General features: G+C 35.3%; 1 protein-coding gene across 3 annotated transcripts in view; it reads left to right on the top strand.

Annotated features, from left to right (window-relative positions):
• CDIN1 (CDAN1 interacting nuclease 1) overlaps nt 1-23,229 on the top strand; it is a 126,466-nt gene that overhangs the window by 5,532 nt on the left and 97,705 nt on the right. For 2 of the 3 annotated variants that reach the window (XM_080617471.1, XM_080617472.1), the window contains exons 2-4: nt 17,987-18,032; nt 18,891-18,955; nt 21,760-21,820. In XM_080617471.1, coding sequence (XP_080473597.1) covers nt 17,987-18,032; nt 18,891-18,955; nt 21,760-21,820 — 172 coding nt within the window. The remainder of the gene's footprint in view (nt 1-17,986; nt 18,033-18,890; nt 18,956-21,759; nt 21,821-23,229) is intronic. The other variant, XM_080617473.1, reaches the window with a different exon arrangement.

The raw sequence follows: 23,229 nt of genomic DNA, 5'->3' as shown, positions 1-23,229 counted from the left end.
TTGCAAGCATTCCCACATATATTGTCTACCCTAGCAAAATACAAAGTTATTTTAAAGGCTAGTCTTGAAATTCCACTTGAAATGTACAACTAAACAGTTTTACTTTCTGAATACTTTCTGAATACTGGTGAGTCTCTTCCTTCTCTCTTAACCTGTTTGCCTTCCAATGGGGAAAGTGCTACCATATGGGAGTACAGTTCATTTTATAAAGAAAAACAATCACACAGAATAGGACATACTAAACTTGTGAAATTCATTTTGGCTGAGTAAAGGGAAAGGCTTTTTGGCCTTGAGGAATTTATACAAACCACTTAGAAACCAATCCTGTATCTTTTTAAGGTTCGATGGTGAAACACAATGATTGGAGGGGGCCTTTTAAAGCAGATGTGGAAACTAGTTCCCTATAATTTGAAAGTTCATTATGGGTTCTGTTGTAGTTGTGTGATAGGTGCTCTTGTTTAATACATAAGAAAATAAAGAGAGAAAGAAAGACAAAAGAAAAATACAGAGATAAAATAAAGGATAGGAAAAATATAAAAATAATTAGAAGGCGAAAAATACAGATGAAGGAAAAGAGAGAAAAGAGGAGCAGGAAAGGGAGAAAAAAAGAGAAAAATTAAAAAGGTAAAACAGAACAAGAAAGAAAGAAGAAACATAAGTGAAAGAAAAAAAGAGAGGGAAAGAAGGAGAGGAATTAAGAGGAAAAAAAAAGATAAAATCCTTTTATATGTCAAATCTGGGGCAGTTGTCTTGGTCACAGTGTGCATTCATGAAGCTTAATTTGATTGTACTTTTTGCCACTTCACAAATTCCATGGTTGTGATAATCACCAGTAGGACAGCAATATAAGTCTTGTGGCATTGTTTTTTAAGTATTTCATTCTAAAGCAAGTTTGGTGTCATCAGACCAACAGATGTCTGTAGATTTAAGGGCCAGATTATGGTGGTTGAGGAAGGATGAAGTGGAAGTTTTAACTCTGACCGTATGTGCATTTTAATTGACTTGTGAATTTTAGGATACCATTATATTCATGTTGCTTGTACTTAAGGACAATGATGATAAAAATGGTAATTCTTGGTTGTATTTCAGAAACAGTTCCATACCACATCATTCTTCTGAAGCCTGCAAACAAGTCTAGGATAGAGTTTTATGAGCCTAGAAAAGGATTTGCTACATCAGAGGGGAAAATATTTTATTCATGCATTGTTTTTTAGACAGTCATATTCTGGGCTGTATTACAATGGCACGATAAATCGCTGAATACACTGTCTGCTGAATATGACCTCACCATGAAAAATTTGATGCATTAGTGTAGGAAAGGTTGGAATATATCAACCTTAGCTGACAAGGGACTTTGAATTTTGACCTAACACAGATGACCGTTGTGTGCAATAAAAGTGAGTTTAATCTCCAGGTCAAGGTTGAGGTGAATGATAGGGCAGTGTGGATTGGTTTGCGCTGGCTATGGCTGGATCACATCTAGCAAGCAAAGAAATCCAAGGTCTTTGCATTTCAAAGTATCAAATGCTTGTTTACCTAAAGTTTACTTATACCACCTTCAGAAACTGTGCTGTACTGTAGACAGCTAACTCTTCAGCAGCTGTGGACTAATTCGTTTGAAGCTCAATGTTTCTGAATAAGCATGAGGTACGTATATTCTACTCTTATCACTGAATAGGTAAACTAAAAAAAATTCCTTCTCTAGCATGTAGAAGAAAGACTGTCAAGTATATTGCCTTGCTATGTAAAGGGCAAAGTCTAGAAGCTTTATTTCTTTTGACAGCTAACCTGTCTTTGGAACATCGGAAGTTTATTCCAAAGTGGCTTATGCTTTTAGGAGGAACACAATTAAGAGAGCTCGATACGTTTCACTAGGCAAATACAAAGAAAAAGGGTCCTTTTGAGTACTCTCTTGCTGTAAAAGGTATTTGATCAAAGAAGCTAAGTTACAAAATGTTTTGGGGGTTGTCTAGGTTACATAATAAAGACGTATAGATGAATTTAAATAAAAGATTGTCGTGTTTTATAGTAGTCACAAACAAAATCTGTCTTTTTAACTGGCTGGTGTTCCAGAAGTGCTATTTTGCTAACATACTAATGGTGCATGCTCTGAATGCTTTACACAGATAAGAGTGGTAGCAGTGGTACTGTGGGAAGGAGGGAGTTCTCTTTAAATCAGCTAGGAAAAAAAAAGTTTGAGACTAATAGAAAGAACCTCTACTCCTTTAATAGAGCCTGCAAAATATATTCTCCAGGACTGATCAGCTCTGAAGGCTCTAGAGGTTTGATGATTGGAATGGCAGGAAATCACGCTTTCAGGACATAACGAATTGACTAGGCCATCCATCATTTGTTAGCATGCACTGAAACACTGGGTTTGTGTGCAGAGGTCTGTGATTTAGTAAATACTTGGGAGATGAATAGAGCTTACACACAAGGGAAGATATTGCTGTCCTTCAGTAGCCTTAGACACAGATCCCTGCTGAGAAGGCCGTCTGACAGCAGCTCATCAGTAACTGGCCTGTCACAGTCAGTGATGCCCACCAGCCATCCCCGGTATATTAAATGCATTTTTAATATCTGCTTCAGTAGATTTAATGAAGAAAATTTAGTTTCCATACTCTGATCACTGCTTCCTCAGGTGTTTTAAAGCATGGAGTGAAGCACTTCCAAGAAAGGAACTGTCCTGATACCTGGAGGAGTTGACTGAAAATGAAAGTGAAAGAGAATGCAAACAGAAGTGTTATTATCCAAACAGCTTCCTTAAAGCAAATCAAAAATGTTTGGAAAAAGCAGTGATCTTCTTAGAAACAATTGATCCTCCTGCAGAGGGACGTTATGGAGTAGGCTGTACAGCAGCAGAGATGCAGTGCTGCAAAAGGTGTGTGCACAGTGATTCTGTTCAGTGTGGCTGGGCTTGCCAAAAGATATAACTGCATTTCCTATGCTTTCAGATGTCAGTACTTGAATCAGATCATCGTGTCTGGCTTTCCAAGTTCTGAGAAGAGGAAAGTAGCTATGAATGGAAGAAATGGAATAGATGACGTTTTTAATAACTAACGTAGATTTTGGCATTTTGGTTTTGGCATTTTTGCATGGGATGTTGTTGGTGAAAATCATTGTAGCATTCTGTGGAATTATTTAAACTGATGTAGGAAAGAAACAATAAGGCACAGTGGAAAATAAAACTGCTGGTTTTTTTACTTAGCAGGCTCATCGCGAATTATTCAGTAGTGATATTCTGCTTGTAAGGATTGTATGGAATTATTTTTTAACTTTGTAGGAAATAAGATCATTTACTATCTATATATATAGATAAACTTCATAGTTGTTTGAATTTCCTGGGAACTTTCAAAGAAAACTTCTGTTTACATAAAGCCAAATATGTTTGTTTTCATTTTCTAATGAGATTCAGTGCTTGTAATATTTACTTCAAGACAGCAAGACAAGCAACTTGATTTTGTTGCAAACGTCTATTTGAAACATTCACTTCTTGAGCTTTTTCTTCCCTCAGGAATCCATTCTGTGTTCACAGAAAAGAAAGGAAATGCTGAATGAGACCTATAAATTTGGGGTTCTTGTATGTGTCAAAACAGTAATGTATTAAATGCATATTATTATAAAAATTTAAGATATGTCCTAAACACATTTTTATAACACATGACAATATTAAATAATATATTTTCTTGTTAGCATCTGTTTGCTGTCAGTGTTGACAGGACCTGTGATTTATTACTTAAATTAATGACTACAACCGTTTTGGTCCTGATATATGCCCCATAGCTTACCACATTACTTAATAAAATAACGTATATTCTTCTGTGAGAGTGATTTTGTTAATTGTTTATTCCTTTAAGTTCCTGGTGAAAATACCTTATCTATGCACAACGTGAAAGTCTCAGAAGCTGGCGTTGTACTTCAAACTGAGTGAAATAATGGTAAAGATAAATTTCTGGAAGAATATGGAATGCAATAACTGATCCTACTAAAGCTGTCTTCTAAGACAAGCCTGATAGAGTATTGTTTCCAAAAAAAGCCAACAGCATTGGAAGAGGAGTGGAAAAATACCACACAGTTTTCTTCAAATCCATTGATGCTTAAAAGCCTTGTTCATTTGTTTGTTTGACTAATTGGTACCATACAAGTAGATTTCAAACTCCTATTGGCATGGTAAGATTTCGTGCTCTATCATGATTTTTCAGCTTGTATTTCATGGAGACCTTGTTGTCCATGGACTTCAAATGAAGAATTCAAAGTGAGTGAACTTCTTGTCAGCAGGCTTAAATTTGCCAAATAGGAATCTATGCCTGTTGTGGGAAGAATGTTTTTGACTTGTGAACCACTTAGGTTAAAAACTTCAGTTCTGTCAGCAGCTAAAGCATTTTCATCCATCTTACTGTTTCTTTTCATACATGTTTTTTGGGGCTTTTTAAATTCTAGTGTCTGTAATATTTTGAATGTGATGGTGATATGTATAGGATATATTATCACTTCCAGTTCACGCTGCAGGATACCCGGTAGCCTGATTGATAGTGACAGTCTCATTGCTTTATGCTAGAGAATTCTTAAACTTCAGTCCCCTGCTTTATCCTCCTCATGTGAATAGCGTATTTAAGTGTTACTGTCCATGTAAAATGTCGTAAGGTCAGGATGTTGTGCTGAAGAGGACTTTATTGTTTGGGTGCATGTCCTCTATTTGCATATCTATATCTGGGCCTGCATGGTCTCGGAAGCATTTGATAACATTGGCTCCCAGATACCTCCAGAAGCTTCAACACTGTGTAAAATGTCCTAAGATAGCACACATTCTTCTTCCGCAGAAAGGAGAATGTTGTCAAATATTTGAGTAAGAAGCATGTGATAGCAAAGGTAGCCTCTTGTGTAATGCAGCCTGTCCAAAAGTGTTTCAAAGCCAACATGAAAACTATGACCAAAATGGACGTAATGCTGCTGTGACTGAATAATAAAGGGTCTTTTGGAGTTCCTTTTTGCATATTGAGAAACCAGACAATAATAAAGACACCATGTATCTCTGTTTCCATTTGTAGTTGGCTAGGAGATGGCAAAACTTATCATCAGTCCGCTATTGATACTGGTAATGTCCATTTTGCAGGTTGTCAGTGCTGTTGTCCTTCAATTTTCAATACACCTGAACAATATGTCTTCCTAGATAAGTACATTGTCTTGGGTACACAAAATATTAAAAGATAACTCATAAGCTAGATTTCTGGTTCTTACAGGGCTTGAAAAGGAATTTTGTTTTTACCAATTGGCAGGTATTCCTATAGGCCAAGCAAGTTCCATTCTAAATACAGCATTTAATGACCTCGTTGCAATAAGTTATCTGACACAGGAATATGTTCTTCTTTATCTTATTATTAGAAAGAGAGGAATTTAATTATTTACCAAAAAGAGAAATCAGACTACATTGTTTATCTCATTTGTATTGTGTTCCTTTGACATCAGTGGTCTGAAAGAGAAAAAAGAACATGGTCCTTATGGAATAAATGCATGGCGTCAGTCTAAAAATTTTTCTAGCAGATCTATCTGTTTGGTACATCCTCTGAATGTGGAGCGTTTTTTTTCAAACAAATCCCGTTGGTTGCCCAACACCTATTATCCACAAGCTTCCTGCTTACATGTTTTGTTTTAATTTACTGTTCAGACACAGACCTTGCCAGTGATTAGTGATCATTCTTACAAATTACTACTTCTGTGGGCTTGAGGTTTCTGGATAGAGAATTTTACTGATGTATCTGGGTATAGATCCTTGCCATTCCAACATTTTAAATCTCAGTAATTGAAAAATACTATTCAAATGTGTCAGGTATTGTGTAGAAATTAATATATTTTTATGTAGGCAGATCTGGGGTGGTCAACATGTATCGTATGTTAATTGTTTGCTTTAGTTTATTTTGTAATTCTCAAGAGGCTCCTTAGCCTCTTTATCAGTGATATATACATTTCTCTCTCAGTGGAACTTTGCATTGGTGGATCAGAATGTTTACTGAAATAACCAGTTAAAATTATTAAAATATGCAGTGGAAAGCAATGTGCTTAGTTAATGTGCTTCTGATATTAAATGCAAGTAAAAGGATATACAGACATGGAGCTATTTGTTATATTTTAGTATATGAAGCAATAGCTGTGTAAACCTTAACCTCGTAATTTTGCAAGTTCCACTTTATCATGTAGCTGTAAAAGGTAATCAAAATAAATCATGGAAGATGAAGAAATATTTTCTAGGGCTTTCTGTCTGCTTTCAGAAGTGGCACTTGATCCATGAAATTTTAGTAAGCATATTAAATAATACAATATGATGTGCAACGTGTCAGGTCTGATATATTATTTTGTATAGGACATTTATACAACATATGGTGAGCTGCTATGTGAACAGCTCAATGACTAAATTATGTTAATCTTCCTTGCCATATTTACTTTTCATTTTAAAAACCGGCATTTTCAAATTTTTATTTTACTTTTTTGATCATGGGTAGATATAAGAAAGGTGTAGGTCATCTCCGAGAAGCTGTGACAGTGATCCAAGGTTCCTCAGCTGTGCAGTGTACATAACACAGATGTTGGGAGAGTCATCTGTCAGCTATGCCTCTCCTATGGAGTTAAAGTTCTAGGGGGAAAAGAATTCGACACAGTGCTGTCACTGTTACATTTTCACAATAGGAGAGCATGCAAATATTCAGCCTCCTGCTTAGCAGTAGTGCCCTGTCTAATGTCTGTGCTGGTTAGAATAAAAAAATAGTGGGTGCATCTAGGGCTCATAGATCTGACAAAGGTCATGCTATGCTGGGCATTTGAATTGGAAATTGTCTGGACTTAGATTTTATAAAGCTCCCACAGTTGTCGGGGAAAATTTCAGCAGGGTTTTGTCCCTGGAGAGGCCTCTTAGGCCCTTTTCTGTCCTATGAATGAATTTAGATGTGAGAGTTTCTCCTGCCTTAAAACTGTTAAGTTCATTTTGCATACATCCCCAGAGAGAAAAACTGGCAGATGCTTTTGTCTTGGAAGTGTTTAAAAGAAAACTGCAGAACAGGAACAAGGGAGAGAAGGGGCCCTGTGTGGAGTCCCAGAACATTTTGGAAATGGCCAATATACAGTTTTCATCAGTACTAAGGCGGGGCGCAATATGGTGCCTGTAGCTCACTAGGGAATATGAATGTTGATTAAGCATACTCCCAGGCTTTGAAATCCTGAAAGCAGTGTCAGAATAATGGATGTTGAGCAAATGTCAAGCATTTGTTAATTTCTCTGTTATTTGGAGTTTATCTACCATGATCAATCAAATAAACTAGTGCTTCTCTGTTGTGGCATGTGTCATTGATATGGTGATTAGGTGGCTAGAGAGGCCTTCTGCCTTTTTTTCTTTCTTTTTTGTTGTTGGTTTTTTTTTTTTTTTTTTTTTTTAATCCAGGTGACAGATCACATATGAGCAGTCATAACTTTAAATTCAGGATTTGCTTGTGGTTGGTTTAGTGGAAAGCGGTGCATTAACTAAATACTTCAGCGTACAAAGAGGACAGAGTATCTACATAGCATATCTGCTGTGCTGAAAATAACATTCATGCCATTTTTTTCAGTTTTGGGCCTTCAAGATTTACTGTTGTGGGGAAAGTAATTACTTCTAAATGAAAATTGATAGAAGAAACTTTTACTTGTTCTTAAAAGAAGTTTGAAAACGAAGGTTGTCCACCCTAAATTAGTATTAATTTATGGCTTAGCTCCCTTCTACCCTCCAATTCTTTTGGGTTTTATAAACTAGCTCTCAACATCCTTATTTTTGATTAGGAGACATGTTCAGATGCCTTTAGTTAAAAGCAAAGTGGGTGACTGACTTTTTTTATAAAAGAGTGTGTATTCTCATTAAAAAATACATTGTATATAACAAATGTAATATGACATTGTTAGTTACTGACTAACATGCAGAAATGTGAATCATACAGTTCAGAATGTTTTTTTCTCTTAATTTCCACTGTTTACTGATGTCCTAGTTCTGCTAATTTGCCACTCTTAGGTAACATACAAAGACCTGATATTTAAATGTGAAGAACAAATTAAAAATCTGAAAGAGAAAAAGGCTGTGTGGCCTTTGCTGGTTTACTATAATGTATAAAGACTTTAAAATGGGAGAGGATGGGGTTGGGATGTTTTGTGTGAGGCCTTTTTGAAAACTGCCTGAAGGATGTTAAGAGTCAAATTTCACGGAATTCCAGTGAAGTTTAGTTACCCTCTTTTCATGGTTTTTTTTTTTCTTTTTTTCTTTTCTTTCAGTCCTTATGTGCTTAATGTAAAGACATCAGTGTATATTTTTATCACGTTTTAGAGAACTTTCAGAAATCCAAGGAGTGCCAGTGAGTCATGATGCATGTTGAGGTCATCTTTAGTTTATTTTAACATAGAACAACTGTTTGACTTTGAACTAGCTCTCCTTCCTTGGCTTCCACATTTATTTACCAAGGCCTATAGGCCCAGTCTACCAAGACTGGTCAAATTTTGGTGCTCAATTAATGTGATGCTATACGGTGGACCTATTCACTGTTTACATTGGAGATGATTCTGTTAAATTAGTGCATGGAATAAGAGTTCTCCTGGAAACCCAACCTTTTCTGTGGCACTGCAGGAAGCAAAGTGTGTAATCATTGTGCATATTTTCAGAGCAGTGCAAAGAACGCCAAAAAATAAATCCTCTGGAAAGAGAAGGAAGGGAAAGGAAAATCCTGTTGGTAAGAGTGGAAAAGAACATCAGAGAAGTTTAAGGATAGGATAATGTAATATTGTGATCACCTCTTGTCAGATGCTCCCTTCGTAGTGGCTGCCAGTTGTAGGTAGACAGCTTTATAAAAAAGAATGCTGGAAGACCACTGGTAAAAGGGAACAGCTGGGTTTCCTGCTTAGTGTGTTTCTTCCATCTTGCCAAGGGGAAGTAAGTAGTGGAATTAAATTAGTTTATTCCCTCTATGCCACAGTAGTCTGGGGCTGAAAATAGACTTTGTACAGGTCTCCATAATATGGTACAATAAGTTTAGAGATGCAGATACTTTTCTGTCAGCTAAGTAGAGAAGAATTATTCTCTTTCCTTCTGTTTTGTTTTCTAGTTTACAAATAGCTTTAAAATTTTAAACTTTTAGATGATAAACACAGCTTAGGGCTTTAGACTGAAAATCACAAGGGGACTACATATAAACGGATTCATTTCTTGCCTTAAATCTGTATCATTCCCAACATTGGAATTTACTTAAAACTACTTTTATGTATCATCCACCTTTGATAGAGCTAAAATGATATCCTGTATGGGGAACGTTAGTAAGATCATGATTTGTTTAAAGAATTAACAATTTTGATTGGATTATTGGAAGCTTTTTTGACTTAAGGTGTTCACTTTTTACCCTGGAGATAGCTGTGCAACAGTGTGTGTACTTGACATGTGATGCATGCAGATGCTAAATACAGTAGCAGCATGAGGCAAGTGTCATTAACAGTAATTTATGTAATGAAAGCCACCTGGCTGTCTTCGTAATTAATTGCTTGTAAATAATAAATTTAAATATAGTTTCTAGTTTTCTAGATTCGATTATATATTTTTAGGAGCAAATTGTTTAAGGATGGGGATTTATTAGGTTTCAAACTGGCACAGATATGATTTTTACATGCAGGCTAATTTTTTAATGTAAAATGATCAGTCTGATTAGCTTTGAATTGCCGTTCATACATAAAAATATTTTTCTAAAATTAAATTTAAACATCTAGTTTATGCAGGACAATATAGGTTTGAAGACGAAAAATACAAAGTAGAATGATTTTCCTCTTTCTCCACAATCAGGAAATGTAATACTGGAGTCTGGAAAACTTCTCTTGACAAGGTATTCTATAATCTGATCCTTTGCTTGGGGGATAAGGGAAGTAGCACAATAAAGCTAGCCGAGCAAAATGAGGAAGATGAACACAAAATGAATATATCAAATGTTTCTTTCCAGTTATAGCCTACTAAGTGAATGGTTTTTTCAGTGTATGGACCTTGGCGCTATAAAGAGGGTAGATAGGAAATGTGGAGGATAAATCTCTGTTTTCAATTTTAGCTTCTTTGCACAGCTGTCAACAGATAACTACTTTTGTGTATTTTTTGTCTAATGGTTCAACTTTTAGATTGTGGTACTAAGAGGAAGAGTTCAAACTTGCAAATGTGTTTTTAGCTTGAAGTGGTTGAGGACAAGGGCGTAGCAAATCATCTGCTTATGTTAGTCTCAAACTTTGCTTTTTATTTAATTTTCTGTGAAATACTATTCTGTAGAGTTAAAGGAGAAAATACGAGGAGGTGGAGATGTGGAGACAACTGCTAAGGTTATCAAGGTGTATGTGGGAGGCAAACCCTATTTGACTTCAGTCAATTTCTTTCATCAATGGACTCCCTGACTAGATGGTCAAAGGGTACCAGAGAAGTTTTGGCATGGATAAGGTGAAAATAGGCAATAGACATTGAAGACTGAGGTCAAAATACTTGAGAATTTTAATTTCATGGTTTAGCTCTGACACTGTGTTCTTTAAGTCTGTGTTGTGAATATATTTTGGTTCTGTATTACATCTGAAAATATTTTCCAGCTTGATAATTGAACTTACAAAATAGTTTTATGTTTTTATGGAAGAGACTTCACTTGAAACATTTGTGAAAGAGTATTTACTTACAAAGGTCTCTGTGTGGACTTGGCATTTAAGTAGGTTTCAAACATTCGTGCGACAAGCACTGTGCTGTTTTATTCTGGAAAGAAGAAAGTATCAGAACAGTATCTCAGGCGAATTATTATCTATTTTCTGTACTTGCTTACTAAGATAATAAGACCAAAAAAGTATTTTCATTTGGAAATACTACTGTACAGTTCTTGTGTTTTCAGAGTTCCATTTTTAACTATAATATCTGACAGTGTTTATCACTGTTAAAACATAATGTTGTTGTTCTCATCATAAGCATACAATTGTGAATGGAAAAATAGCGTCTTTATTCTGATTTCTCTTTTCATTTTGGGGGCTTGATCAGAAATACTTTGAATATGGCATATATTGGGTTACACTTGTATTACTACTATTGAAAGTTAATTTTTGTCATGTGGATGAAAGAAGGTGTAATTTATCTCTGCGAAGAGCTAGCATTATTTTGTGATCATTGCCTTTCTTGATAATTCTTATTTACCTCTGCATTTTATTTTTTTTCCACATCTGATATGGATTGTTCATAGTATGCAGTTGTTTGAAAATATATTGGCCATTACAACAGACACAAAAAAAAAATTAGGTGTCTACAGGAAAAATTGGTACCCTGTTCTTAAAGGAACTTCTAAGTCTTTCTAAATGAAAAATCAAACAGTATCTAATACTGGCAGTTTTCCTCTGTCTGCTGCTAGAACTTATTGGCCAACTAGGTCAGACATTATTAAAGTTCAAGTGGCCCAGTGGGAAAAGTAATGGCCTTATGCTACTATGAATTTTAAATGCTGCCATTTCTATGTATTGCACCATCATCTGTTCTTGCACATCACTAAATTGTATAGAAGTTGTGGGACCAACCAGTGTCAAGGTCATAGAAGTGATGACTCTTCTCAAGTAGCCATCTCGGAGCTTTCTCATACAGTTATTCTCATAACCCTGGCTATAGGCAGCAAAGTTGTATGCACATGCCTGCATTTAACCTTTTTATTATCATTGGATAGTGTAAGACCTCATTGCAGGATGACTTTTTTAGTTGGACTCTTTACTTTTGGTTTTTATTTTTGATCCTACCAAAGGTATGAAATCAACTTTGAGGAAAAGACAATTTTTAGTAAGTGGTACATATTTAAATCTTTTGCATTGAGCTGTTGTACAGTTTACTTGAACGGGATATGAGAGAATTTCTACATTGATTAGTGCTGTAGTTCTCCAAATGAACTTGAACTTTATCGTGACTTTAAATATGATAATACTAAGTCTGAAATGAGCATATTAGCAGGTACTTATTTTTTAATATATATTAAAAAGCTGGATTTTTATATTAATATATTTGTAACAGGAGTCTTTCCCCAGCAGCACTGTATTGACTTAGTAGTTCTCAAAGTAGTAGCTACTTCAGTGTTTCATTGTTTGGAAGGATTCATATGTAAAGAAAATAAAACTGTTTTTGTATCCCAGACTTGAACTGGTGTAGCTGGAAAGCTGTAACATTGGAAGACAGCCATTTTACAGAAGCTACCGTGTTGTAGCTAAAGGCTTAGGTACTTTTATATCGCTTAGTTATTCCAAACTCCTATTCAAACACATATATTCACACACACATATATAGACACATATATTGATTTAGCTTAAATTGGTAATTCACTGACTTCTGATAAATCTGTGTTAATTTTGTGAGTGATAAAGTAGAAATGTTTACAGAGACAATAATCTGCTTTTTGAGAATTTTCATTCAGAGAAGTGACCGCAACCATATTAAAACTTTAGGTGAGATTTTAATATTAAAAACTGCAGCAAAGAGAGGCTAAAACCATAGCTATTCTAGATGTCAGTGAGGCGTCCTCCCTCGTTCCATGTCTTTCAGTGCTTGGATGCATGTAAGCCAAGTGGTTCTCAAGCTTTGGTACTTGTAGGCTACGTCCTGCAGTTCTGGGAAGCCACAGAGATTTTACACATCTGCGCATGTGTTGCACATAAGTGTGGACTGGTTAGCATATGATAAGCAGTATAGAAACATTGTTTTCTTTAGGAGTCCCTGTGCCAGTGTTTGTAGTACAGGAGAATTAAAAGGCTGTTTGGGTTTCTTTCAGGTTTTTGAAAATGTAACAAGACAAATGTATTTTAGGCACACATTCTGGAGTCTCAGTATAGCTGTGAGGAGGGTTCCCTTTCCACCCCCAGACATTTAAATGCATCAAATTCATGTATTTCTTTTCTCGCATAGATTCTTAATCCATCACGGAAAGACCATGTAAGTCTAGCTTTAAAGTTATATGTATTACTTTTATTTTAAAGCTCAATATTACATTAGTTAAAATATTTTAAAAGTTATTGTACATGGAAAGGGGAAGTTCTTTTCCAATTATTAGAAATGAGAGACTCTTACCTGCTGCAGAATGTTTCATGAAAGGATCTGTCTAGCACTACGTACTCACTCTGGGTAATCTGGAAGGAAAGAAACAATTTCTCCCGTATTTGAATGCCTGTAATAACTAAGTGCAGTGCTGTATGCATTTCCAAGAGAAGGTTTGACACTGCTGCTTTGGGATTTCACACTTAACAGCTTTTGAATTTTGGAAACACGGCCCCTGCCCCCCACCCCCCACCCCCGCTTTTTAACCAATATATTTATAGTCTTAATGAAGTGGAATGCTCCATTTTGTGGAAGGGAAGCAATGAAGCAATATTTTTTGTAGATTTGATTTGCTGGAAAAAAAATCAAGGCTATTTGATATATATATATAAAAAAAATATATATGTATTATATATATTTGTTTTATGATGGACTTTGATTTCCCCGTGCTTGTCTCCACTTGTGTAGATAGTTACTGTGTTAAATGCTGCAATTCATATTTACTGTTAGGTTTTTAGTTTGGTTTTTGGTTGGTTTTGGTTGGTTGGTTTTTTTTTAACAGATCTTTCTAGATACTCTTCCTTTGTTCCATGGTAAAATACATGAAATGTAAAGCTGAATTTTTAGTCTTTCTATTTTAGGCAAAAAGTGTGGAGTTAAAGATGAGGGAAACACAGCTCCTTTTAAAATTAATAGATGACACAGGTGGAAGCTTGGTTTTGTACCTAAAATTTTATGTTTCCAATAATCTCAGAAAATAAAGTAGAAAAGCATAAGTTTTATCTCATCCCTAAAGAATTAATAAGAATTATTGTCAGCCAGGGCTGATAATATAGTATTTGCAGAAGTTGTCATATTTGGATTTTCTCCTGCTGAAGCAGTAGTAAATAGCAAGTATTAAGTGGGACGGCACCCCAAATCTTGGCTAGATCTGCAAGCCTGCTTTGCTGAAAAGGTGATCCTGTCCATTTAAATTATTTTTGTCCTTACTAGCTGCTTCTTGGCCAGAGTTTTGTATCAGCTCTAGTTATGAAGTACTGGTCTGCATCAGCATATTATCTGTTACTAGTTTATATATGAGTACTCATTGCAAAACAAAACATTTCTGACATACTCACCAGGGATAATAGCATTCTCTACCAAATTCTGAGATTCATTGGAAAAGAATGGTCTAAATTTTATTCTTACATATTAAATTACCAAAAGATATATTTTTTTTCCAGCACCAGACATGCTTTTTAGCTTTATTGATCTCGTGACTGTTCTTAGAGGTAATTTCTCTTATCTCTTGTTCTGGTCTGAATTGGACATCCCATTTTACATGTGGGATTTCTATATTATAGATATCTTTGATACGAATAACACTTTCTTATGTTAAGCAAATTTTTTATATCTTTATATAATTTGGAACCAGGCAATGACATTTCATTTTTCAAAATTAGAAGCTATTTTCTTAAAAAAAAAAAAAAAAATAAAAAAAAAAAAATAGGTGTTTTGTAGCAGATCTTAGATTTCAGTTTTCTGCCTAAATACAGTTATGTATTGACAAGGATACAAAGTGCCACCAACATCAACACAGAGTAACAAAAGGTAAATCGTTCCATTATGGATGTTGGTGTACAAGAAAAAGAGGATATCTAAAGAGCGAGGCTGGTTGTTTGAACAGAGCTTTGGGGGTAATATCCATTACCATCTGGAATTGCAGAAGAAAATGTTTCCATGAACGTGGCCTTCTACAGAACTTGAGGAAGTTTGCTTGTTTTCCTAAAAAACCAGATTTAGTTCTACAAGATGGATAACACATTAATTTATTAATTATTTAAACTAGGTAGTACTTGGAATTATGAGTTGGGATGGCATTGTTGGTTTCAGAAAATCAGCAAATATGTACCTTGGCTCTACAGTTGGTTCCTGACAAAAGAAGTTGTTGGACACAAACATACCTATATCTGTAGCCTTTCAGTAAGGTATGAGGCTTACTACAAAGTTTATTCCATGAGAAACAATAATGCAACACTGAAATGTTATTTTGAGTAAAAGACATTTTCAGTGTTATGTTTGTTTTCCTGGATATCTCAGCTATATTAATTTGTCTGCGCATTTGCTGCTTTGAAATCCTGTATAGCATAAGAGGATGGATGAAGCCCTAGGAATTTGGCTGCTCCTGTAGAAGTAGTGATAACTTACACAGCAGTATCCCTGCTGTCAGTATCAGCAGTTGTGATCATGCTGTTTTATAATGCAAATGCATGTTCATGACTTCTGTCCCCTCTCCAAGTACACTGTCTTTTTCAGCGCTTTCTGAAAACATGATGTTTCAGGTTTCTGTCAGTGACATCTTGCAATAGATGTTCCAGTTGTGTTTTGAGGATCTATTTTATTTTGCCAGGAAGTTGTGGCAATGGAATTGTGGCAAGGAAACGCTGGGTGACAGATAAGTGGTTTTGGTGTTTAAGAGAGGAACTGTGTTAACCAGAAAAAAACATGGGAGCAGCCATGTGATGATTAAATCCTCTTCTCTTGGGCAAGGGGAAAGATACTCTGGTAATAAGGCTTGAAATTCTTTGGCTGATATTAGAGGAATAATTCTGTTTGTCACAGTTGTAGTGGTTTTGTACTGCAATCCAGTATATATCCAAGTTGTTCAGTTGGGCTGATTTTTGTTTTGTTTTGTTTTTGTTAGTGTTCATGGTAGGTCCTAAATGACCTGAACAGTTGGAAACATAGGAGAGGAGTGTTGGACAAAACTGAAGTAGAAGGGCAAAATCCAAGGACACCAAGGGAACAAATAGAATGGACAAGAGTCAGGAGTGAGAAGAGAGGGATAAAGGTCTTAATTTTTTTTGATATGTCAGTGGGTATAATAGGATAATGGTACAATAGGTATAGTAATCATGCTGGGAATAGCCTAAAAATGCAAAAATTGGTATGTCAGAGGGAGAGAACTTGAACCAGAAATCCACTTAAATGCTATCCTGTTTTGTTTTGGGGTTTTCCACATCTTTTCTCTAAATTCAGTTCTACCATTATGACCATGTAAATCTGCCAGATCATAATAGTTACGTGGAGAGCCATTAGGGGGCCATGTGTACCCAACTTATTTATAGCCTGCAGGGTTTTTTTAGATAAATCAATTTGAAATTCTTTAGCTTTGCGTATGCCTGTAGCCTGTGTAAGTATATAATCTTAATTTCTTTCCTTTGTTCACCTTCTAATGATTGCATACGCATGTTTAAAGTTGCCATAATTGAGTGGTGCACCTTTTGGGGAGGCATTGTGTTACGTAACTCTTGGCCTCTGTGTCCAATGATGTATATTTAAGAATATTTAAATTCTTGATTACATTGTAATTCTTTTTTCTGTAATCCATTCATTTCATAAGTCTGTGTACTAGTTTACGTTGATATAATTTTCTTACGGTTTTAATATTCGGTCAACACATACTCAGAGTGAATATTCTCATGTGTAAAATACCAGAGATCAAGGCTTAGCTTACTGCTGTCACACAGATGTTGTGCTGGACAGAAAAGCCCAAAATACAGTATTATGGCAAAGATTCTGGAAGCACAAATATGGGTAATAATAAACTCTTCATACAGCAGTACATTAATCTAGTCACTTTGTTCCTAATGCTTCAGCTGGTTGGTTTAGAGGTAACACTTCGTATTCTGCTGCCTAGACATACTGTCTGTTTAAACCTAACAAACTATTTAGTCATTCTGTGCCTCAGTTTTACCTCTTGAAAATGGGAGTGATGCTTCCTTATCTTAGATTAGTTATTTCTGAGGCATGGAAATTGCAAGGAGAAGGACCATTTGAGTATGGAGAGAACATTTAAATTTAATGTAAATATGAGGTGATATGGGTGTTAAATTCACATGCAAGAAATCTGACAGAAGAGTAAGACTTTAGGCATTGCTGAATCTTTGTACTACCTATGTTCAAAGATGTGCTGGCCTTGGTAGGTAAGTTCATGAAAGGAAAAATGTTAATTATTCATAATGCTTTACTGTACAATAAAACTCAATTTATTGAGACTATAATTTGTTCAAGTTGCATGTAGTAGGAAAATATATCAGGAGCAATTAATTGTATTCAGGATGTGATGAGGTATATATATCCACAGAGGACAATTGAAAACAGTAGTGGTGTGGTATTGATTGCCTTTCAGAGAAAAAAAAAAAAAATCTTGTACCATTTCTAAATGTTAACAATTCAGAGAGAAAAATTCCCACTTGGGAAGAATGCTTTCCAGGTTGCTTCATTGCCAGGTGTTTGACATTGAGTGGAGCCTTAGATGAATGAAGCTTATGGCAGCTTTTGGAAATGACCGACTCCAGGGAATGTTGGCTTCCTGCTGTGAAAGTTTCTATTTTCAAAGCACATCAGTTTCAGTGGGAATGTTCCAGTGGTCCCATATGCTACTTCTGACAGAGGGGGAAGTTTTTAACCTGAACATGAGACAGCTACTGAAGAGCTTCCCTTGCTGCTAACAAAATGAATTTCAATATGTTGCCAATGAACAAGCAGCATGTTCCCAACTGCTGATGGAATTTATCTCCATCAATTACTAATGGAAATTTTGATTTGTTTTCTTTTCTGCCTGTTACCTTTTAGCTTTTCTACCTGCTCCTGTTAGAACTTTGTGGGTTCTGAAGCTGAAAAAGGAATCACCCAAACAATATGCTTGTTTGCTTTGAAACTGTTGCTGTATTTTCCTCCCCTCCCTCATACACTCTCTCCTTGACCTAGCAGCAGGAAGCCTTTGTCTGACGTGTTCATCTGGAACAACTTTTCCACACTTGTTTTCATGTTCTGTTAGATTACAGGGCAGCAGGCCTACCTTTGAAGCTCCTTTCTCTTTTGTTTCTTTGCAGTGCACTCCAGTAATTAACTTTGTCCTTCTTTTATTTGTTCCAGTCAATCGCAGTCCACTCTGCTGAGCATCTTCTCCCAGGAGTACCAGGTTAGAAGTTTTCTCCTTTGTGAGGGTTGACAGGTGCCTAATTGAATGATGAATGTCCCTTTATTTCTTTGTAATTGAACTGCCAGCTTTCTGATTGGTTTGGAGGATGTTCCTTTTTCCACATCAAGCACCGCCTGAGTCTCAGTGGATGTCTGCCAAGCCTACCCATCCATCTGTCTAATAACATCTAGCCTTTGCTTATTTGGTGGACCTGTAATAAATTATGCTAAACCATTATTATTCTGACAATAATAATTTCCCTGTGTTGCGTGGTTCCATGTGCTAAATGTTTGCTGACTTGCACTGTCAGTGCTGCTTTCCATTGCTGACAGAGATGATGATAAATGACCATTGCCGGAGTGGCAGAAGGCAAGAGAGGCAGAAAATGGAGTCATTTATCATGAGATGACAGGTGTCAGTCAAGTGGCAAGTCTCTATGGAATTACTTTTTGTAGTTTTTCAAATAAGTTGGTTTTAAGCAATGTTCTTCCTGGTTAAAAATGCCAATTGAATTGTAAAACTAGAGTGCACCAGACTTAGATGGAATTGAATTGAGGGAAAATTAATACAAAGGTTGAAAGAGAGAACAAGTTTTTCTTTGCCCTCTGCAGCCTTCAGTAAACTTATCTAGATTCAATTATTGTGACATTACTGGCTTTTACATATATGGTACATTGCAGTACAGTCTGAAGATGTTCAATTCAATAGGTAGATTGAATGTCATTTCTGTACAGAATCTAAAAACATAGTTCAGTTTATTTGTCAAAGTGTAGCCAAGGAACATGTGTCTGGACAGTCATGATTTCTGTATTTTGATCTGTGACACATTTGTAAGACTCTGTTTTTTCATTTTTCTAGAAACAAATCAAAAGAACACATGCCAAGCATCACACTGCTGAAGCTGTTGAAACTTACTACCGAAGGTATCACCTCACCACCCCAGTCAGGAATATTATCATAACTAGTATTTGTTATGGAAATTATGAGTAAATTAGCTTATTAGTTTATGAAGCTGATTTTCTATAAAAATAAATAAAGACTTTGGGATGAGGATTACAAAACCGTTCACCTAAAATTGTTTTCAGTGCAAATGCACAAATTTTTCTGTGTTTGGTCACTGATTGAGAAAGTGTTTACTTCTTTGGCTCTAAGTCAGGGTAGGCAAATATGTTTTACAAGGTATATGATAGCATTTATTGTATGTTGCCTATAGTTTGTAATTATAGGGCTTCTCTGTCAAGACTAACACCGATGATAACTTCCTCACAGCTAGGGAGCTTGTTCTGTTACAGTTGCTTGTACTTTTAAAAGATTTGTGTTATGTTACAAAAAGTTACATATTCATGTATTGCCAGTTAAAGCACTAATTTTTAGAACACTCTTGTTTTATCAACAGAAGCATCAGAAATAGCTGTTAAGGGAGGATGAAAACCTTTTTGTCATTTTACAATATTTTACAATTGTATGCATCTGAAGCTAATAAATTGTATTTGCTATACCTTATAGTTTGTCTGTTTCTTCTATAGGCTTTACTAAAAATACTGCAGTGACATAATTGGGGCATAGTGATAACTGGTAAAGATACACAATTAAAATATTTCCTAGTAGACTGACATATCTGAGGAGCTTGTATGGCAAGTGAGTTGATAACTGTGATTATAGATGTCTGATATTTATGCTTAATATTAATCTGCATGAATCAGGAACATAAACAAAAAGCCTTCATTTGTGAAAATTAACTGTGCTTCCACAGAGCCGTATATTTAAAACCTAAGCAGAGCTTCATAAGCAGAGCTTCATTTTAGTAGACACTGATTTAGAATATCTAGTGTGAATTGTCCTGTTCTGGGATTTTGATTTTCTTTTTCTAGTGGTTGTACTGTTCTGTAAAAATATGTACTGGATCATATTGCACTTCTCCTGTGCTGTTTAGGAAGAACATTGGTATGATTAAGTTTGGCTCACATCAAGTGGGAGGATTTGGTCTCATGTCCCCTTGTGCACTGTCTGAAGTATGATAGTAGTACATAACTAATGCATTATGTATGAAGCTATATGGTGGTGGTAGAGAAGATCATTCTTTATGCTATTTCTGGGTATTTCACATTGCAAATGTATTAACATGGCCAAATAAAATGCACGTGTTTTAAAATCAGAGATGTTCTGGTTAGTAGTTAGAAAACTCATCTCAATCCTGTTTTAGTAGATTTACTGTATAGTATGTTGCATAAGCTACAGGGGCAGACTACTTGAGTCAGAAGCCAGTTTGAAATGCTTCAAGCATAAACTTGGCAAACATGTCTTCTCGACTTCTCTTTTGTAGCATCCATTTTACTGCTCCAGTCTGTGTGTATGCTCTTTTATATTCTCACCAACACAGAAGCAGATTATTGTGCTGCCATTGCTTTCCTAGGTTGGAAACGATCAGTTTTTGCATATATCCATTTCTTATGGCCTCCGTTGGGAGCAAATTAGAAAATTACTCCATTGTTAGGTGTAGCTTTGCTATTTGGTCAACTGGATGCATGGTTTAGAGCATTAATGTCAAGTAAACCTTCCTGGGTAGGTATTTTGTTTATGATGTCTCCTTTTTTTGTTTCTGTAATAAATTTTTGAAGTTTAAATATACACAAATTGTCTTGCTTTGTGGATTTTTTTTGTGTAGGATTTAAATAGGTTACAGCAAAAAGCTTTTATCATTTCCTTCATTCCTTAATAAGCTTCAGAACATCTTGCAAACAAAAAGCCCTCTAAATGCTCTGTGAAGAGGTTTATATAAAGGTGTTACACCCATTCCATGTAAGGATAAAATGATGAAGAATTTTAATGTCTGTAACTAATGAGCAGAAGAGTGGCTTCTGATGTATAGATAATGACAGAGCTGGAAAGGCTGTGGCCTTCTAATGATGTCAGTAATGATAAGCTATATGAATACAGATAGGATAAACGAACAGATTCAAATATTGGTAACTATTGTTCTTTTCCACATAGCTGCAAAGCACAGTGTCTTGCAATAATATAGGTTCTTCCCACCAACTCCTGAGAACAGGTTTTAGGCACTATTGAAAGGCACACATCAAACAGTAAAAGTAACAGACAGTGAGGAAGGCAATATTGTTATGAAGCAACGGTCAGAAACACCACTGTGAATCCATATTGGTCTAATACCCTTCACCAGAAACATTAAGCCTTTGCCACTGATAGGATAATGACTTTCTATCACCCTTTATTGGATCCTAAATATTTATTTTTTTTTTCTGTGGAAACTGAATCAACTGCTCAGTTGATAAAATCTGGATTTAATTTGAGAATTTATGGTTTTGTGTATAGAAAGGAATTGAATAAGATAGGTAGTGAGCCATCATAGTTGAAGGTCATATGGAACCCCAGATCTTTACTGTGAATAATAAAGGTTTATTTGTCTGTGATCTATCTTTTCCAGAGTACAAATATCATTTATTTGTATGTCATTAAGCCAAATTTTTTTAAAATTTCTTGATTTATTGTGTTTTTTACTTAATTGAGATTGATATATCTTGCAGATGAATAGGAGACAACCCTGGAGAGTTAGTGATTTTTTTAAAATATTTTTTCTTAAAAGATTTCCAATTAAATACTCTGTACTGGGGTATTTTCCCCCAAATGAAAGAGGTTCACAAGGGATATTGACATGTATAAACTGGTATTTTCTTGCCACTGCAGAATTACCTGGCTTTGTCTTATCTAGGTACCTGAATGGGGTGATGAAAAATGCAGCTGCCCCTGTATTACTGGAGCTGGCCAATGAGGTAATCACCTTTACTTTTTTCTTTAATCTTCCAGTGTAAAACCTGAGGGGCATATCTATAGTGACTTTAGTGAGAAACGTAATTAACCTAAAAAAAAAAAAAATGGTTTCAAGGCACATTAGACATTTAGAATGGTTCCCCAGTCTGTTAGTACTTACAATAATTAGACAAAAAGCTCCATTTATTAATAAATCAGTTAATGTAATTAGTCTCTTAACTTCAAGGCGAATGCATAAGAAATTCTGGATTTGTATTTTGTTGGAAATTTCAGACAGATCATAGGTCTTTAATGCAGAAACTTACTAAACATTCTCACATTGATTAAATGGAATTTTATCAGTTTTACTTGTGTGTGATTTCTTGGGGGTTTTTTTAATAACAAAACCCATCTAAGATTTGTAATATTTTTCAATGATAGGAAGGTTTAAAAGAGTTCATTTTCCTGACTGCATTCTCCATTTATTTCTGTTCATACAGACTAGAGGATGGCTAATTAAAACTGTTTAATATAAAGCAATTAAGCAGAATAAATTCCTCAGTATAGCCATTTCCTAGAAAAGCTGAAGTATGAAAAGTTCAGTACAGTTGTCATTAAAGCCTTGACAAATTTATTGATGCTGTTTATTAACTACAATATTAATCTGTCTTGGGATGCAATGTCGTCTTTGAATTAAGAACTGCTATCTAAAGCTCTTCCTTAAAGAAGATGTAAAAAGTTGGAAAGAGTGGCAGTGAGCCTCCTAGAAAAATAAAATTGATGAAATATCTACCTCTTAAACTCTAAAATACTTATTTACAATAATAATGACAGTACAATAGCTGATAGTCCTTGGAACTGCTTATGCAACTCTCAAAGGGACAGAATGAAATGTATGCTGGTTTGTGTTGCATTTTAATAGAAAATGAAAGAAGGAGGCAGAAAATGAGTGTTTGCATTAAAAATGATATGGCACTACAAACATTAAGTGTTGCAATAGCAGCAAGTTCTACATGTTACATTAGTAAGAAAGAATGGTTTCTCCTTCATGTACATTACTGCAGCCAGCAAATGTGTGATTACCTATCAATTACTAGGTTTTAATGGTCTGTGAAGTGTCCACATATCCTGATCATACAGTTAGCATAGAATAAAGAATTTATATCATATTAGTGGTAATGTGTAGCTTCTTACCATTTGTGGAAAAGACAAGTCTTAAACTACTGAGAGTAGAATGTACATTACATAAATAAGTACAATCTTATTAAGAATTTAGGTAAACAACCCAATTCATGATATATTGCACCCATATTATATAGGAACCATCATAAAAATATTTCAAGCACAAAGTAATATATCTGTTGCTGGTTTTTGTATATTTTTCCCATTGATTTATAGATGATGCATATAATTTCTGACTCTAGTGAGCATA

The sequence above is a fragment of the Psittacula echo genome (genome assembly GCF_963264785.1).
Source record: "Psittacula echo genome assembly, chromosome: 5".
Classification (NCBI taxonomy): Eukaryota; Metazoa; Chordata; class Aves; order Psittaciformes; family Psittacidae; genus Psittacula; species Psittacula echo.
Note: the sequence above shows the minus strand (reverse complement) of the source record. Positions and strands in the feature narration are given on the sequence as shown.